The sequence below is a fragment of the Nycticebus coucang genome, chromosome 3 (genome assembly GCF_027406575.1).
Source record: "Nycticebus coucang isolate mNycCou1 chromosome 3, mNycCou1.pri, whole genome shotgun sequence".
NCBI lineage: Eukaryota > Metazoa > Chordata > Mammalia > Primates > Lorisidae > Nycticebus > Nycticebus coucang.
In genome coordinates, this window is record NC_069782.1 from 5,878,711 (window position 1) to 5,898,292 (window position 19,582).

Genomic DNA, 19,582 nt, shown 5'->3' on the forward strand with positions numbered 1-19,582 from the left:
CCTTGGGGGTAGAACAGGAGACTATGAGAACATTATCGTGCGTAATTTCACTAGTTTGGACATGGTTAAGTATGAAGAAAGATTGAATTCTTACCCAAGGTTGGCAGAAGGCCTGTTTATCCTTGGACAACAGGTAAAACACATTTTTTCTTCATTGGGTGCTGCAGGTGTTGTAAGTGGCGAATGTGTCATAGGTGGTAGGACCTCAGAAGTGGCTGGAGAAGGGAGCTGCCTTGGTGTCACTGTGCAGGGGCTGCTGCCTTAGCTGCAAAGTGGAGGGAGGACCAGGCAGGCCTGGGCATGGCTAGCAGGGGGCAGTGGTATAATTGTTTTACCTTTACAAATTGCATTCCCAGAAAGCTTTAAGGATGCACTAAATTAAAAAAAAAAAAAAAAAGAATACTCAGTAAAGCGTCAGCAAGGCCCTCGAGTGCGGCTGCCCCACAGCCCTTCAAAGCGCTCGGTGCTCAGGGCGCATCAGTGTAGCGCAGGGTGCTGTTGGCCTCCGCGTTGTGGTCCCAGTACTGGTCCTGTGCGCGCGGTAACAGACAGCTAAGTGAATGGCTACACCGTGCGCACCCGCTTCTACATCCTCAGGGCGCAGGCCTAGGGTCAGGCACAGCGAGACGTGGAAGTGCTCGGCGCCCAGCTCTTTCTCAGCTTCCTCAGACCCTGGTCTGGCGTCCCTCGAAGGCTCCTCTGGGTGCTGAGGCTCCGGGGGCTCGGGCTGCAGCTCGGCCCGCATGTCCAGGAAAGAGCGCCACTCGGTAAAGGTGTAGCGCACGGTCATGGCCCTGGGCCCGAGGCAGCAGAGCACCCGGCCAGAGTCTTTCACCTCCGCCCCCGAGGTCGGAGCCGGGAAGGCGGCGCGGAGAGGGACGCGGCCGCAGTCGCCATGGCCAACAGGACCCCAGCTGCTCCAGGTCCTCGGCCCGCATGGGGAAGCTGTGGAGGCGCGAGAGCATTGCGGGCGGCAACTGCGGCTCTTCGGCCTCGCTGAAGTGCTTCACGCTGGCCAGGCTCAGCCCCAGCGTGTCCGAGAACTGCACCCCCTTCTTGCATTTGGCGCAACAGCAAGGCTGTGTGGTGAGTCCTCAGCCCCTTCGGTGTGCTGGTCGCCCAGCCCTGAGACCCCCTGCTGCTGCAGCAAAAACTTGACCCCTGCAGGATGGGGTCGCTGGGAAGGAGAAGGAACGCGCGCGGCGGCGGCGGCGGCGGTGGCACCAGCAGCTCCTCCTGCTCCTGGAGGGGGAAGTCTCTTCCTTACGGGGAGAGGGAGCTGTCCTCCAGCTGACTTTCAGGGATTGAGGCCTCTGTTGTGCCACCGCCTTCCTCGCCACCCTCCAACCAGAGGGCCTCCGTAGCTGGCCGTTCAGCTGTAGTCTCAGCTGCTCAGAAGGCTGAGGCGAGATGTTGCTATGAGGTATGATGATGCAGGGCACGCTTCCCAGGGAAAAAGAGTGGGAAGGGAGGGAGGAAGGCAGAAAGGAAGGAAGGATTTATAGTAGCAGTATACATATACACAAATATGTTGAAAGGCTGTATATATATATATAATGTGTGCATGTAAACAAACATACATATTACATATTAAAAAAAAGTAAGACCTTAACCAAGGATGTTGCCGTAGGAGAAAGACTTGGCCCTCACAGGTTCAGTCCTTCAAAGGGGGAGCAAGTCCAGAGGAGTGCACAGGGACTCCCCAAGGTCAGGTATCTAGCAAAAGGCAGAGGCTGCTTTAGAACCAGTCATGTGTGACTTAACACTTAGTTCTTCCCAGCACAAGGTGCTGCGTCTGAATCGGAAAGGCAGAGGTGGAGACTGAGGCTGTATTAGCAGGAAACTTCTGGTCACAATGGCAGTGGGGTAAAATTGAGGGGGTGAAACTGGAGATTATAAAATTGACAAATACTGACAATCATTCACCACGTGTAAGGTTTGGGAAATCAGAAGATATATAAGAGATTTTGCTTGGGGTAATGACACAAGGACAGAATCAGGTGTCAGAAGATCCAGGCTGTCTGCCTGCCTTGCAGTTTGCTGGCTGTGTGACTGCAAGCAAGTTATTTCGTTTCTCTGAGCTTTGCTTCCTCACTTGCTCAGTGGCAATTGTAAACTGTGCCCCACTACCTCACACAGCCATGATGAGGAAGGGAAGATAAAGGCTGAAAAAATGTCAAACGAGTATTAGTTCAAATTTTTGCTGTAACCTTTGTTTTAAGACCTGGTTCCTGGCTCGGTGCCTATAACTCGATGGCTAGGGCGCCAGCCACATACACTGGAGCTGGCAGGTTTGAATCTAGCCCAGGCCTGCCAAACAACAATGATAACTACAACAACAACAACAACAAAAAATCTGGGTGTTGTGGTGGGCGCCCGTAGTCCCAACTACTTGGGAGGCTGAGGCAAGAGACTTGCTTAAGTCCAAGAGTTGGAGGTTGCTGCGAGCTGTGACACTACAGCACTCTACCGAGGGTGACATAGTGACGCTTTGTCTCAAAAAAAAAAAAAAAGAAAAGACCTGGTTCCTGCCCTAAAGGAGTTTACCAACATACGTGCACAGGCATATGTGGTGATGAAGGAGAGTGTAGGCTCAGTGCCAGAGAAGTCGTGTGCACAGGAGGTGCTCGGACAATTCTGATCTGGCTGGCTATATGATCCAGGGTGGCTTCTTGGAGGAGGAGCAGCTCAAGCTGCATCTTAAGCGAGTGAGGGGAAACTGCACAGGAGAGGGAAAGAGTGGGGGTCAATTTCACAGTGATTCAGGGTTAGGTTATGAAGGATTGTGGGTGTCTGGCTAAAGAATTTAGACCAATTTCGAGGCGGTGCCTATAGCTTAGTGAGTAGGGCGCCAACCCCATATACCGAGGGTGGCAGATTTGAACCCAGCCTCGGCCAAATTGCAACAACAAAAAAATAGCTGGGCGTTGTGGCAGGCACCTGTAGTCCCAGCTATTCGGGAGGCTGAGGCAAGAGAATCGCCTAAGCCCAGGAGTTGGAGGTTGCTGTGAGCTGTAATGCAACAGCACTCTACCGAGGGTGACAAAATGAGGCTGTCTCTAAAAAGAAAAAAAATAGAACTTGGACCAATTCCATAGGAGCCACTGAATTTTTTTTTTTTTTTTTTTATTGTTGGGGATTCATTGAGGGTATAATAAGCCAGGTTACACTGATTGCATTTGTTAGGTAAAGTCCCTCTTGCAATCATGTCTTGCCCCCATAAAGTGTGGCACCACTGAATTTTTTTTGAGACAGAGTCTATGTCCCCTTTGGTAGAGTGCTGTAGTGTCATATGTCACAGCAACCTCAAACTCATGGGCTTAAGCGATTCTCTTGCCTCAGCCCTCCCAAGTAGCTGGGACTACAGGCGCCCACCACAACGCCGAACTATTTTTGTTGTTGTTGTTGCATTTGTCATTGTTGTTTAGCAGGCCCGGGCTGGGCTCAAACCCACCACCCTCAGTGCATGTGGCTGGCATCACAACCACTGTGCTACGGGTGCCAAGCCTGAATGTTGTTTTTTGTTTGTTATTTCTTTCTTTTTTTTTTTTTAGAGACAGAGTCTCACTTTATCACCCTCAGTGGAGTGCCATGGCCTCACAGCTCAGAGCGACCTCCAACTCCTGGATTTAGGCGATTCTCTTGCCTCAGCCTCCCGAGTAGCTGGGACTATAGGCACCCGCCACAACGCCCAGCTTGTTGTTGTTTCTTTTTAGATAGAGTCTCACTCCATTTCCCTGGGTAGAGTGCCATGGGGTCATAGCTCACAGTAACCTCAAACTCTTGGGCTCAAGTGATCTCCGTGCCTTAGCCTCCCAAGTAGCTGGGACTACAGGTGCCTGTCACAATGCCTGGCTATTTTTTCTATATTTAGTAGAGATGGAGTCTTGCTCTTGCTCAGGCTAGTCTTGAACTCCTGAGCTCAGGCAATCCACCCTCCTTGGCCTCCCAGAGTGCTGGGATTACAGGTGTGAGCCACCTCGCTCAGGCCCATTGAGTGTTTTTGAGGAATGGAATGATGACATCTGTATTCTTAAGGATGTGCTTTTGGGAGTGGTCCAGAGGATTGTGCAGGTGGGGAGAGTCTGGATAGAGGCCCAGCAGTGGATGTGGCTGATGAGGATAGGGACTAAGGCAGGACACTGTGGAAAAGGGGCCGGGTGGGAGCGTGCCAAGGAGCCTTGCGCACTTGGCAGAGGGCACCCGCAGAGCCAGGAACAGTTCTCAGTGGCCCAGCAGGGGGCGTATATGTAAAATGGGTTGGAACCTTCAAACTAGAAGTAGGTAAACTTTGCAAAGTTGCCTTAACTACTTACTTTCCAGCAGCTGATCAGAGAGGTCATGTTACTTGTGGTTATGGAGTAATACTGCTTTGAGGTAACAGATCATGAGAAAGTCACTGGTTTGCTTCCCTTCCTGCATCTTGTACTGGTTAAAAGGAAATCAGAACTTTCAGAGTAAGAGTTAAACTCTGTGGGAAAGCCGGATGTGTAGGCAAACTCTTTTAGGTACACAGGTGTCCCAGGGAGGATGCCTGGGTTTCTAGATGGAGGTTCCATGGTGCTCGGAGGGATGGTGGGGTAGGGGTGGGGGTGGGAACTGGGGTCAAGGGAAGACTACAACTTTATTTATGTGTTTGTTTATTTTTGAGATAGAATCTCACTTTGTCACCCTGTGTAGTGTGGTGTAGGGTCATAACTCACAGCAACCTCAAACTCGTAGGTTCAAGAGACCCTCCTGCCTCAGCCTCCCAAGTAGCTGGGACTACAGGTGCCTGCCACCACACCTCGCTATTTTTAGAGATAGGGGTCTCACTCTGGCTCAGGCTGATCTTGAACTTCAGAGCTCAAGCAATCCACCTGCCTTGGCCTCCCAGAGTGCTGGGATTACAGGCATGAGCTACTGCGCCTGGCCTTACAGCTTTTGTATTAGAGATGTTGAACTTGAGGAATCTCAGGGACACTCAAATGGGATGTCACATGGGCAATATGAGGGCCTTGTGCTGGACAGGGACACAGAGTTGAGGGATGTTTCAGAGAGGAAGGGATTTTGTGGAAAAGACTGAAATTGCCTGAGGAGGGGAGAGGGTACCCCAGGAATATAGGAAAGTGTCCTGGGCTAGGGCCTGAGAGATGGCCTTGGACTTCATTGCTGGCATCTGGGGTGGCCTTGGGAGAGCTCTGACACAGTGTGGTAGCCAGGTCCATGAGGAAGTGCCTTAGCTGCATAGACAAGTCTTTCAAGTAGATAAGTGACAACAAGTATCAGAGAAAAAAGGGGGTTCCAGGAGGGGCTGTGCACTCAGTTCAAGGTGGTGACGTCTTATAAGTTTCACTCATTCCTGGCAGTTTCCTGGCTGCTCCCTGTGTGTTCTGAGCTGTTCTAGACACCTGGGACATTTTGCTCCACAAAAGGAGACAGCCCCTGGCCTTATGGAGCATAAGATCTAATGAGTTGCTGGGCATAGTAGCTCACGCCTATAATCCTAGCACTCTGGGAAGTCAAGTCCATTGCTTGAGGTCAGGAGTTTGAGACCAACCTGAGGAAGAGCAAGATTGTCTCTACTAAAAATAGAAAAAAATTAGCTGGACATTGTGGCGGGCACACCTGTAGTCCCAGCTACTCAGGAGGCTGAGGCAGGAGGATCACGTGAACCCAGGAGTTTGAGGTTGCTGTGAGCTAGGCTGATGCCATAGCACTCTAGCCTAGGCAACAGAGTGAGACTTTGTCACACACACACACAAAGGTCCAGTGGGTGCATGAAGAGAAAGCATCTTTTTGAATAGCTATATTGAGGTACAACTCACATACCATAAACTCACTCATGTTACGTGATTTTTAGCATGATTTTAAGTTTACAGAATTGTGCAACCATTGCCACAGTCCAATTTTAGAACACTTCCGTCACCCCCAGCAAGATCTTTCATGCCCGTTTGCAGTTGTTCCCCATTCCTACTCCCAGACCCTAGTGACCACAGATCCACTTTCTTTTCTTTTTCTTTCTTTTTTTTGAGGCAGAGTGTCACTATGTCACCCTCAGTAGAGGGCCATGGCATCACAGCTCGCAGCAACCTTAAAGTCCTGGGCTCAAGCAATTCTCTTGCCTCAGCCTCCAGAGCAACTGGGACCATAGGCACCGCCACAACGCCCGGCCATTTTTGGCTGCAGTTGTCATTGTTTGTTTTTTTAAGGCGTAAAGTCTTTATTGGGCTCAGACCAGGAGTCCGTGGGTCTTGAGGACCTCTGTGTATTTGTCAGTTTTCTTCTCCACGTTCTTTTCAGCCTGTTTCCGTAGCCTCATGAGCTGCTTTTTCTTCCAGTAGTGGATCTTTTTTTTTTTTTTTGCAGTTTTTGGCCGGGGCTGGGTTTGAACCCACTATCTCCGGTATATGGGACCAGCGCCTTACTCCTTTGAGCTACAGGCGCTGCCCTCCGGTAGTGGATCTTAGCCTTCTCCTTCCTCTTCTCCTCCAGGGTTGCTGTCACTGCCTGGTACTTCCAGCCAACTTCGTGTGCCAGGTGCCCCAGGTAGACAGACTTTCTTGTAGGCTTCAGTCGCACAACCCTGAGGGCAGCAGGAACCACCATCCTTTTCTTCTTGTCATAGGGTGGTGGGATCCCATCGAACACCTCGAGTCGGTCCAGGGCAGCCTGGCCGCGCTTGGTCTTGTGGGGCGGCATGCTTCTCACAGTGCACCGGAAAATACGGCTGGGGGCCCGGAAATGGTAGGGTCCACGAGATGGGTTGGTGTTCATCCGTTTGTGGAGGAAGGCCAGGTACTTTAACTTGTTTCTGTAAAAATTGCCAGAGATGTTGATGCCCTCGCAACGCACAACCACCACTTTCCGGCCCAGCAGTACCTGTTTGGCCACAATGGCCGCCAGGCGGCCCAGGAGATGGCCTCTGCCATCCAGTACCAGGACCTGCCCCTCCGCCATCTTCGGCAGCTGCTTGGGAAAAGCTGCAGTTGTCATTGTTGTTCAGCAGGTCTGGCTTGAACCCCCCAGCCTCGGTGTATGTGGCTGGTGGGTGCCCCACTCACTGAGCTACAGGCGCTGAGCCTTTTTTTTTTTTTTTTGAGACAGAGTCTCGCTATGTCACCCTTGGTAGAGTGCCAACCTCAAATTCTTGGGCTTAAGCAATTCTCCTGCTTCAGCCTCCCAAGTAGCTGGGACTACAAGTGCCTGCCACACGCCTGGCTATTTTTTGTTGTTGTTGCAGTTGTTTAGCTGGCCCAGGCTCCGTTCAAACCCACCACCCTTGGTGTACGTGGCTGGCGCTGTAACCGCTGTGCTAAGGGCACCTAGCCAATGCTAGACTCTTCTTTATCTTAGATTTTAAGGCATAAGTCAGATCCTGTCAGAGCCCTGGTGCACTCCAAGGGCCTCCCCTGGAATGTAGACTAAACTCAAGCGCCTCCCCCCCTCTGGCTTCGTCCCCCACTACACTCTCCCTCCTGTTCTTGCTGGTTTCCCTGGAGACACCACACTCAATCTGTGAGCATGCGGAGCTCAGGGCCTGTGCAGGGGCAGTCAGAATTCTCGCTCTCTAACCTTTGGAAGGCCCGTTCCTTCCTATCACTTGCAGCAGCCTGTCCTTGGCCTTCCCAGAGGGGCTTTCCCGAAGTCCTTCTAGTCCTGCTCTCGCATCACCTCCTGTTCCCTGCGAAGCACTAATTGCTCTCTGAATCCATCTAGGGCACTGGCTTGCCTTCCTGCTTTCTTCCCCTAAAACCATGAGCCCACATCTGGCCCTGACCTGGCATGCAGCAGGCACTCGACAAATGACAGATGAATGAACAGAGGAACCCAGGGTGTCACTCATCTGGGGGGTCCACACCCTCTGCCAGTGGTGTTCCTGTGGTCTGGGTCTTTGCTATGCACCCCTGAGCTGAGATAAGGGGGAACTCAAGGGTAGGAATGCCATTCTGTCCTCCATGCTCAGGGCCCTCCATGGTCACTTGGTGAACCATTTCTGGACAATGCTAGAGCAACACACAGGCCAGAGAAAGACCAGAAGGCTGGTGAGGGGTGGTGAGAATATCAAAGAAGTGTGGTCTCAGGAAGGGAAGATTTAGGAGTGGTACGAAGTATTTTCAGGCTAAAATACTTGTAGGAAATATTTAGGAGCCGTGAGGTGATGCAGAGTGTAATGTGATGTGTGTTCTGAGGACAGATATGCAGCAGAAGGAATGTGTGGTGGGGGGTGCTGGGTGCTGGGCCAGCTGCAGGACAGTGTGCGGGAGCCTCTGGGTGCATTCTAACAGGCAATCACACTCAGAGAGGCACACACAAGGAAAGACTTGGGGTTGGTTATCCTCAAGGGTCCAGAGAGGGAGGATGGGACACCCCACAGGGGGCTGGATGGGAGGACCCAGTGGGAGCTGGCTCCACCTAGCAGGTGGGCAGCCAAGAGAGAGACCTGGGGGCCAGTGCCTTGACTGGGGGGTCCATGTGGAGTACATAAGCTAAAGACTTATGGGGGATATCGTTGAGATGCTTGGACATAACTTGGTCACCATCAAGGGAAGGCTGGATAGGCTTATGTTATCAGCGCACCTGGTCACCAGGGCAAGTTGCCCCCAGCCTGTGTGTGGGGATGTTATGGCATTGAGAAAATAAAGAAGTTTTAAAAATTTGCAATACATTGGTGCTCAAAGCCTGGGCTCTGGAATCTGAGGCCCTGAGGACAGCCCTGCCCACCTTCTGGTTGTGTGGTCTTGGGTTGGCTCCTCCACTTCTCTGAGTCTCTTTCCTTGCAGATAGTGACGTGGGGTAACAGTTACGCCAACCTGCCTGGTGGCTGAGCTCGTGCACGGGCACCCAGGCCCAGCCCCCTTGCCTTCCTACTAATGTTAGCAGTGATGATGACATACCTGTTGCTGGGTGTGCCCTGTCCTGCCTGCTGCCCGCTGGCTTGTTGAGAAGAGCAGGTTGGTGGTGGAGCTGGAATGTGAGCCAGTGCCAAGGGAGGATGGACATGGGGCTAGAAGAGCCCTGAGCTGGGTGAAGGCTGAGTCACAGCCATAAAACTGGGAGTGTATCATGGTGGCAGGACATCCACTTCCGGCCTGAAGGGTGCTACATCTCATGCCTCATAGGCAAGTGAGTCAAGCAGAAAGGCTTTGAGAAAGAGAGGAAACGGGAGGCCAAATACGAATTTGTTTTTGTTTTTTTTTTGAGACAGAATTTTAGTTTGTCACCCTCGGTAGAGTGCTGTGGCGTCACAGCTCACAGCAACCTCCAACTCCTGGGCTTAGGTGATTCTCTTGCCTCAGCCTCCCTACTGGCTGGGACCACAGGCACCTGCCACAATGCCTGGCAATTTTTTTGTTGCAGTTTGGCCAGGGCTGGGTTTGAACCTGTCACCCTTGGTATATGGGGCTGGCACCCTACTCACTGAGCCACAGGCACTGCCCCCAAATACAAATTTGTGACCAATAGCTGCCCAGGTATCTCTTCATCTTTGGAATGTCAGACCTCAACCCACCCAGGCCCGATCCTTCCATTTGGCTTGGAGGGGCCTTCCCTGTCACAGATGCAGCTGACCTTCCCAGCTATCAGCATCCCCAGTGCCCCTGACTACCTGCCTCTGACACAGGTCGTGCTGTGCCTGGACCTCGTGTTCACTCTCCCTCCCCCCAGCTGAAATTCTGATCATTCCTAAACCCCAACTAAAACACATGGCCAGGCATGGTGGCTCACACCTATAATCCCAAAACTTTGGGAGGCTGAGCTGGGAGGATCATTTGAGCCAGGAGTTTGAGACCAGCCTAGGCAATATAGTGAGACCTGGTATCTAAAAAAAAAAAAACAAATTAGCTGGGCAGCGCCTGTGGCTCAAGGAGTAGGGCGCCGGTTCTATATGCCGGAGGTGGCGGGTTCAAACCCAGCCCTGGCCAAAAAAAAAAATCACACACAAAAAAAAAATTAGCTGGGTGTGGTGGCAGGTGCCTGTAGTCCTAGCTACTCAGGAGGATCACGTAAGTCCTGGAATTTGAGGCTGAAGTGAGCCTTGATGATGCCACTGCACTCCAGCCTGCGCAACAGAGTTAGACCCCGTCTCAAACAAAACAAAACAAAACCTCACATTGCTCCAAGGCTTTCGACCACCTTATGGCACAGCCCCTGCTACCACCCTCGGCCTGTCCTTGGTATTTCAGTCCTTGATAACACCTGGCTTTCAGTGGTGTTTTTTTTTTTTTTTTTGTAGAGACAGAGTCTCACTTTATGGCCCTCTGTAGAGTGCTGTGGCCTCACACAGCTCACAGCAACCTCTGACTCCTGGGCTTAAGCGATTCTCTTGCCTCAGCCTCCCGAATAGCTGGGACTACAGGTGCCTGCCACAACACTCGGCTATTTTTTGGTTGCAGTTTGGCCGGGGCTGGGTTTGAACCGCCACCCTCAGTATATGGGGCCAGCACCTTACCGACTGAGCCACAGGCGCCGCCCTTTCAGTGGTGTTAACACCGCTCTCCTCCCATGAAGCCATCCTTCTTTACTGCCCCGACTTGAATAGTTACCTAATGTCTAACAGTTCTGATGACCTTGAGCATTTTCAGCTCTACAATAGTCAGACTTCTCATAGTTTTCCATCCTTGACACAGAGTCTGTACCGAGAAATGATAGTGCCATTCCTTGAAATTTATCCAAAGGTGCTGAGAACTTACGTCCACAAAAGAAGCTGCACACAAATGCTCAAAGCAGCTTCATGAGTACTTGCTAAGACTTTGAACCAACTAAGATGTCCTTTAATGGCTGAATGCATAAACAGATGGCACCACATACAATTGGATGTTATTCACCGAAAAAAAGAAAAGAACCATCAAGCCATAAAAAGACATTGAGGGCTCGGCGCCCGTAGCACAGTGGTTATAGCTCCAGCCACATACATCGAGGGTGGTGGGTTCGAACCTGGCCTGGGCCAGTTAAACAACAATGACAATTGCAACAAAAAATAGCCAGGCATTGTGGTGGGTGCCTGTAGTCCCAGCTACTTGGGGAAGAGAATCACTTGAGCCCAAGACTTTGGGGTTGCTGTGAGCTTTGACACCATGGCACTCTACTGAGGGTGACATAGTGAGACTCTGTCTAAAAAAAAAAAAAAAAAAACAACCAGGGAGGACCTAGTTGAGGCTGTCAACTAGGGAGACTTGAGGAACTCGGGAGACTTGAGGTGTGGGAGCCCAGGAGTTTGAAATTAGCTTGGACAACATAGTGAGACCCCGTCTCTATGAAAAAATAAGAAAAATTAGTTAAGTGTCATGGCAGGCACCTCTAGTCCCAGCCAGTTAAGAGGCTGAGGCAGGAGGATCACTTGAGCCTATGAGTTGGAGGTTACAGTGAGATCCGAGGAGATCACTGCACCCCACCCTGGGTGACAGAGCAAGATTTTGTCTCTAAAAACTAAAATGGGAGGCCAGGTGCGGTGGCTCAGGCCTATAATCCCAGTGTTCTAGGAGGCTGAGGAGGGTGGAGTGCTTGAGTTCAGGAGTTTTTTTTTTTTTTTTTTGTAGAGACAGTCTCACTTTATCGCCCTCGGTAGAGTGCCATGGCATCACATGGCTCACAGCAACCTCCAACTCCTGGCTGAAGCGATTCTCTTGCCTCAGCCTCCCGAGTAGCTGGGACTACAGGCGCCCACCACAACGCCCGGCTATTTTTTGGTTGCAGTTCAGCCGGGGCCGGGTTTGAACCCGCCACCCTCGGTATGTGGGGCTGGCACCTTACCGACTGAGCCACAGGCACCGCCCTTGAGCTCAGGAGTTTGAGATCAGCCTGAGCAAGAGCAAGACCCCCATCTCTAAAAATAGCTGGGAATTGTGGCAGATGCCTGTAGTCCCAGCTGCTTAGGAGGTTAAGGCAAGAGGATCTCTTGGGCTCACTGAAATTGCTGTGAGCTGTGATGCTACAGCACTCTACCCAGGGCAACAAAGCGAGACTCTGTCTCAAAAAATAAATGAATTAATAAATAAATAAATTAAATAAAAACTTTTCAGGGTAGGGAAGGGAAGGAAGGGTAAGGGTAAGGAAGGATGGGGGAGGGAAGAAGCATGCTGCTAAGTGAGAGAAGCCAAATGAAAAGGCTGCATACTGTGTGATTTCAACTCTACAGCATCCTGGAAAAGACCAGACTATGGAGACAGTAAGACGATCAGTGTTTTCCAGGGGTGTGGAGGTAGACAGGGAGGTATGAGTCGATGGGGTCTAGGGGATTTTTAGGGTAGTAAAACCCCTATGTAGGATACAGCAATGATGGACACATGTGTTGGTCAAAACCCATAGACTGTACAGCCCAGACCCTAAACCCTGATGTAAGCTATGAACTTGAATTAATAATAACATATCAAGGGCGGCGCCTGTGGCTCAGTGAGTAGGGCGCCGGCCCCATATGCCGAGGGTGGCGGGTTCAAACCCAGCCCCAGCCAAAACTGCAACAACAAAAAAAAAATAGCCGGGCATTGTGGCGGGCGCCTGTAGTCCCAGCTGCTCGGGAGGCTGAGGCAGGAGAATCGCCTAAGCCCAGGAGTTGGAGGTTGCTGTGAGCTGTGTGACGCCATGGCACTCTACCGAGGGCCATAAAGTGAGACTCTGTCTCTACAAAAAAAAAAAAAAAAAAAAAAAAAACATATCAAAATTGTTTTATCAACTGTAATATATGTGCCACACTAACACAGGATGTAAATAACTGGGGGAGAAGGGAGAAAGGCAGTATGTGAGAAATTTCTTCACTTTTCTATTAATTTTTCTATTTATTTATTTATTTTAATTAATTAATTAATTTTTTGTAGTTTTTGGCCAGGGCTGGGTTTGAACCTGCCACCTCCAGGGGCCGGTGCCCTATCCCTTTGAGCCACAGGCACTGCCCCCCATTAATTTTTCTATAAAGCAAAACTCCCCTAAAATAATAAAGTCTACTAATTTAAAAAAAAATATATAATACATATAGTGTGTATATGTATAGATAGATAGCTAGATAGATACCTTCTTCTGTATTGCACCGAAGACTCTTTTTCTGCCCCATTTCTCTGCTCTCCCTTTGGAAGTCTACTCAATCCCCCCTTTCTTCCTCAAAGACCTCAGCAGAGGTTTGACAAACTTCCTATCATGCTTGTGCTGTGGGGGAGCCAGCTATGGGCGACACGGTGTATCTGCTGCCAAAGAGTGTGCACACTGAGGGTTTGGTCAGCAAACAGTTCTCAAGACCTGGCTTGGGTGGTGGGCCTAGGGGGCTTGGGTCAGGTCCAACCTGGGAGGGGCCCTCAGAAGCCAGGTCAGAAATGGCTGGTTTCAGACCTTGGTATTCCCCTCACCCTCTTGGGCAAAGTTTCCCACTTCTCTGAGCCCAACTTTTCTTTTCAGTAAATCAGGAGGGTCATAGTCAGTGCAAGGACCTGTGGCATGTCTGGGCACCCGCCCGTAACATTAGGCTTAGGCTATGGCCCTTGCCTTGGGTCCCTTGTCATCTGGCTGGGAAGAGGAGGCCAGGTGTTTTTTTAAAAATGCAGAAGTAGGGCAAAGCCTGTGGCTCAAGAGAGTAGGGTGCTGGCCCCATATGCCGGAGGTGGCAGGTTCAAACCCAGCCCCGGCCAAAAACTGCAAAAAAAAAAAAAAAAATAATAATAATAATTTAAAAAATAATAAAAGAAGATTAGAATTAAAAAATTGCGGAAGTACAGCACTTTGGGAGGCTGAGGTTGGTGGATCACCTGAGGTCACGAGTTCAAGACCAGCCTGAGCTGGAGCGAGACTCTGTCTCTAAAAAGAGCCGGGTGTTGTGGGGGGCACCTGTAGTCCCAGCTACTTTGGAGGCTGAGGCAAGGGAATCAATTGAGCCCAAGAGTTAGAGGTTGCTATGAGCTCTGAGACCAGGGTAGTCTACTGGGGGCGACAAATTGAGACTCTGTTTCAAAAAAAAAAAAAAATGCAGAAGTTACTTGGAGTAGAGTCCTAGGAGCTTAGTTTGCTTCCTCAGGAAGCAGCACTGTTTCCAGAGAGGGAGAGGGTGGTCTGAGGCCTTCCAGGAAGAGTCTCCCAACCAGCGTCTCCCAGGAGAAGCACTATCAAGTCCTCTGTCTGGGCTTGGGGACTGGACTAGTGAGGGTGCCACACCATTGATTGAGACCCAGCCTGGCTCCAAGGCCAGTGCTTAGGGGAGTGAGAAGGCCATGGCTTGGGAACCATACAAGAGTTGTACAGCCTCTGCCTGTTGGTCCCACCAACCTCAAAGTGGGACCGTTGGGAGGAGTCATGAGTTGCTACATGTAACACGCTGAGCATGTGTCTGTGCACCATGGAAGGGGATCACCTGAGTGGCAGCCAGTGAAGCCCCTTGCACCCTCCCTGGGCACCTGGGACAGGGGCTGCCCCACCAGCTGTGAGTGGGTGGCTGGGTCCTAGGGCAGTCCCAGGGAGGACCTAGTTCTGGCATGGGTGCACAGCAGGAGCGCCGTGCCCTGGGATTAACCTAGGCTGGTTCAGCAGGCGGGCAGGTGGGCGGGCTGTCCCCAGGGCCCACATGATACTTCCACCAGCCCTAACCAGTGGCATATGCCGCAATCTGAAACCCGAGCCCCAGGCTGGAACCAGTTGCACAGAGAATAGAGCTGTCACAACAGGAAGGGCGGTTCAGTGCCTGCCACAGGGACAGCAGGAGGGGGCTGGCCTGCTCTCCTGTATTCTAGGCCACCCCAGGCTGCCAGCATCCAGATGCTGAGCAAGCGGTTGCTGAGAGGGAGCCCAGGGCCAGGTACCAGCTCAGGCCCTGTTGGCCACCATTGACCTTGGCTCTTAAACTGTCAGGAGGTTGTTGGCTCCAGCTCTCCACTCTCATGCTCCACTGCCTTTCCCTCAAAGGTGTCCTGAACTCCTCCTCCAAGAGTCCCTCCTCCAATATGAGTCTCCTGTGTTTTTTATTCACACCCAGCACCATGGACACAGGATCGTATGTCTGCTGAATTAACTTAGAGGGAGAGACCGGGTGGTGGAGGGAGAGAACACTGCAGCAGGAGCCTGGCCGAGCCTGAGAGGGGTCTCCGATTCTGACAGCCCAGAGACCTCAGGCTGCTCACCTGACTTCCCGAGCCTCCATGTCCTCACCTTAGGAGGGGGGTAGGACTCACCTGGCCATCCTTTGGGGACTTTTAGCTTTTTTTTTTTTTTGCAGTTTTTGGCTGGGGCAGGGTTTGAACCTGCCACTTCTGGTATATGGGGCCAGCGCCCCACTCCTTTGAGCCATAGGCACCGCCCATGGGACTTTCAGCTTTGATGTTCTGAGGTCCCAAATGCTTGACATAGCCTCCTCCTGCCCACTGCCTCCCTACCAGATACCACACTTCGTGTGAAATCACCACCCACCTGTTGGGCTCTGCGCTCCATGGCTCATGTGCCTGAGAGGGAAGGGCGTGTTCTTTGCCCACACACTTCGGAGCCTCTGCCACTTGGTGGGCACTATTGTAGGTCAGACAATTCAGAACCATCAGTGACCCTGCACAGGCTTAGAGGCACCATCAGTAGCCCAGCCCCAGAGAAGAGAAAGGGGCTGGTCCTAGGAAGTCTCCAGGCAGAGGGGTTTGTGGAACCTGACAGGGAGCGGCCTTGTCCACCCCTGTCCCTGGGGAGCTGTTTGGAATATGGGTTCTGATGGGGCTTAGACCTGGCCAGAAGCTCCTAAGAGGGGGACGGGACAGGAAGACCAGACCAGGGCGGGAATGGCATCTGGGAGGAGCAGAGGGCCGTAGGAGGGGAATGCAGGATGGGCAGATGGAGCCTGCATTCCTCTGTGGGTGAGAACGCCAGTGGGCTTGGTGCTCACCGGAGTCGAAAGTCCCACTCCCCTGAAACAGCTCACTTTTGGCGAGGAGAACCCCTCACTTGGCTTCCCTGGGCAGGGAGCGGGGGCGAGGGAGGCGGTTGGGAGCCAGCATGTTGGAGCCGGGCCTACCAGGCCCCTGGCTATTTGCTGTCCTCTTTTACAAATGTAAAAGGAGATGTCTCCACAATCAGAGGCATGATAGGACGACAGGACCTATAGGACATCATGGGCTGCTAACCAGCCCTGGCCTAGTGAGCTCTGACTATGCTCCCAGTCCAGATGAGGACATGGAGGTGGAGAATTGAGACGTGCCCAAAGTCACGTGGCTCATATTGGGTATGTGGGCGGTGGGATTCCAATTTGTCTGTCTGTCCCAGGATGTCAGGAGGGGATGTTCCCTAAATTCTTGGGCTCAACTTGCTATTTGTTTGTTCCTCTGTGTGTGTGTGTGTGTGTGTGTGTGTGTGTGTGTGTGTGTGTGTGTGTGTGTGTGTGTTTTGTAGAGACAGTCTCACTTTATTGCCCTCGGAAGAGTGCTGTGGCATCACACAGCTCAAAGCAACCTCCACCTCCTAGGCTTAGGCAATTCTCAGCCTCCTGTGTAGCTGGGACTATAGGCGTCTGCTACAACGCCCGGCTTTTTTTTTTGTTGCAGTTTGGCTGGGGCTGGGTTTGAACCCGCCACCCTGGTATATGAGGCTGGCGCCCTGCTCACTGAGCCACAGGCACTGCCCTGTTCCTTTGTTTTTAATAATTCAGTTAATTTTCTCCCCAGTCTGAAAGATATCCACGCATGTTATAGAATATGGTACAGAGGAGACATGAAAGAAAAACAAGTTATCCTGGTCTTGCCCCGAAGACATGCTGGCGTATGTGTTACCTGGGTGGCTTAAAACAACAGAAATTTATTTTCTTACAGTTCTGGAGGCGAAGTCCCAAATCAAGTGTTGGTGGCACCATGCTCACTCTGAAACCTGGAAGGGAAAGTCCTTCCTTGCCTCTGTTGGCTGCTGGTGGTTCCTGGGGATTGTTGGCAGTCCCTGACTAGTAGACCCGTCACCCAAGCTCTGCTTCACAGTCACATGGCCAGCTTCTCCCTGTGTGTCTGTCTCTGTCCCCTTTGCTCTTCTTCCAAGGACACCAGCCATGGATTAAAGACCCCCTCACTCCAGGATGACCCCATCTTCACCCCATTATATCTGCAAAGATCCTATTTCTAAATTAGATCATACATAGGTACCAAAGTTAGGACTTCAACATGGCTGCTTAGGTGACAAAATTCAACCCCAAACAGTGTGTTTCTACAGAAGCAGGACAGTGGTGAAGACTACTCTCCAGCGTCCCCAAGTTATGGCACTGTCTGCGCCCTATCTGAGACACGTGCCTCACAGGGCCATCGTGAAGGGGCTCACACGAGAGCAGTGCCTAGTAGGCCCAGTGGGCAGTCAGGAAATATTATTTTTTTCTAATCCTATATGACTATAGGTATATTATTATTCTTTTAAATCTCCTATTGTACATTTAAAAAGGTATATGTGTGTGTATTTTTACTTACACAAGTTATACCTAAACATACCTGATGGCAATGTAACATGACAAAAGCCACTCATGGTACTGGGGAGGGACACCAGGTTGAGAAGCCCTAGTCTGTTTTTTTTTTTGTAGTTTTTGGCTAGGGTTGGGTTTGAACCTGCCACCTCCGGCATATGGGGCTGGCGCCCTACTCCTTTGAGCCACAGGAGCCGCCCAGAAGCCCTAGTCTAGAAGGAGTGGGTAAACAGAATAAAAATCATCTCACAAATATATACTTAAACACTGTATGAAGTGGTTTGTTTTCTTTTTTTTCGAGACAAGGTCTCACTCTGTCACCTTAGCTGGAGTATAGTGGTGTCCTCATAGCTCACGGCAACCTCCAATTCCTGGGCTTAAGTGATCCTCTTGCCTCAGCCTCCTAAGTAGCTGGGACTATAGGTGCTTACCACCCAACCTGGCTAATTTTTCTATTGTCTCACTCTTGCTCAGGCTGGTCTTGAACTCTCGGCCTCAAGTAATCCTTCAGCCTTGGCCTCTCAAAGTGTTAGGATACAGGTGAGCCACCTTGCCTGGCCTGTATTAAATGTTTACAAAGAAACAATGTGGTGCCAGCCATATACACCAGAACTGGTGGGTTTGAACTCGGCCCAGGGCCTGCCAAACAACAATGACAACTACAACCAAAAAATATCAGGGCGTTGTGGTGGGTGCCTATAGTCCTAGCTACTTGGAAGGCTGTGGCAAGAGAATTGCTTAAGCCCAATAGAGTTAGAGGTTGCTGTGAGCTGTGATGCCATGGCACGCTACCAAGGGTGACATAATGAGACTCTGTGTCAAAAAAAAAAAAAGAAAGAAAGAAAAGAAAGAAAGAAGAAAACAGTTGGAAACTCTTGAGCCTTTGACTGAAGTCCTAATTGGCTTAATCTAATCTGGCTTTCCTAATTGCTGGAGGGAAAACTCTTTTTTTTTTAATTTTTTTTTTTTTTTTGTAGAGACAGGGTCTCACTTTTATGGCCCTTGGTAGAGTGCCGTGGCCTCACACAGCTCACAGCAACCTCCAACTCCTGGGCTTAAGCAATTCTCTTGCCTCAGCCTCCCGAGTAGCTGGGACTATAGGCGCCTGCCACAACGTCCGGCTATTTTTTGGTTGCAGTTTGGCCGGGGCCGGGCTTGAACCCGTCACCCTCGGTATATGGAGCTGGCGCCCTACCGACTGAGCCACAGGCGCCGCCCGGGAAAACTCTTTTTAACAGAAGATAAAATTGGATCTGAGTCACCCAGAACTCTCCTTCTTTCTCTGACACCAGAAACTGACTGGGACCCAGTTAAATATTAGAGCGTGGTGGTGGTGGTGGTGGTGGTGGGGTCTGTGAGACTGATGCCTCTTCTATGTTATTATGTCTGGCACATTGTGCTACATATAATCCCAAACTCAAGACCACCCTGAAGTGTCCCTTCAGATCAGGCCTGGATGCCTCCAAGGCAGAGTTCAGGCTGGGAGGAAATCGTGGCAAAGGCTCTGTCCAGTCTTTCTTAGATGGAAATCCAACATTCAGGCAGGGACGCACAGTAAATGTCTGCCTGCCCAGCAGAAATTTTAGCAACTGATGGTCTGGGGGGCCAAGACCAGCCCTTGATGTCTCCCCACTGCCTTCTACCATTACTGTGGTTTTAAACTTCTTTACATTTTGTGTGTAAGGCACTACAGGTGCCTGCCACAACACTCAGCTATTTTTAGAGATGGGGGTCTCATTCTCCCTTAGGCGGGTCTCAAACTCCTAAGCTCAAGTGATCCACCTGCCTCTGCCTCCCAAAATGCTAGAATTACAGGTGTGAACCACTGCACCTGGCCAAATTTCTTTCTTTCTTTCTTTGTTTTTTGAGACCAAATCTCAAGCTGTCACCTTGGTAGAGTACCATGACATCATAGCTCAGAGCAATCTCCAACTTTTGGGCTCAAGTGATCCTCATGCCTCAATTTTTCTATTTTTAGTAGAGACAGGGTCTCACTTTTGCTTAGGCTAGTCTCGAACTCGTGAGCTCAAGCTATCCACCCACTTCAGCCTCCTAGAGTGCCAGGATCTTTTTTTAACTTTTTTTTTTTTTTTTTTTTGGCAGGAGCTGGGTTTGAACCCGCCGCCTCCGGCATATGGGACCGGCGCCCTACTCCTTGAGCCACAGGCGCCGCCCTTTTTTTTTTTTTTTAATTGAGACAGAGTTTCACTTTGTGGCCCT

At 50.9% G+C, this 19,582-nt stretch overlaps 1 protein-coding gene and 1 pseudogene across 1 annotated transcript; both read right to left on the minus strand.

The window, feature by feature from the left end:
- Positions 1-467: 467 nt before the first annotated feature.
- Positions 468-5,826, minus strand: LOC128580862 (protein phosphatase 1 regulatory subunit 3G-like; annotated as a pseudogene).
- Positions 5,827-6,211: 385 nt separating this feature from the next.
- LOC128582393 (60S ribosomal protein L13a-like) lies at positions 6,212-6,957 on the minus strand. The gene is made up of 2 exons (XM_053586300.1): positions 6,430-6,957; positions 6,212-6,313 (listed from the first exon to the last, which is right to left on the minus strand). Exons 1-2 carry the CDS (start codon positions 6,937-6,939, stop codon positions 6,212-6,214), a joined length of 612 nt encoding a protein of 203 aa, XP_053442275.1. The 5' UTR covers positions 6,940-6,957.
- Positions 6,958-19,582: the final 12,625 nt, after the last annotated feature.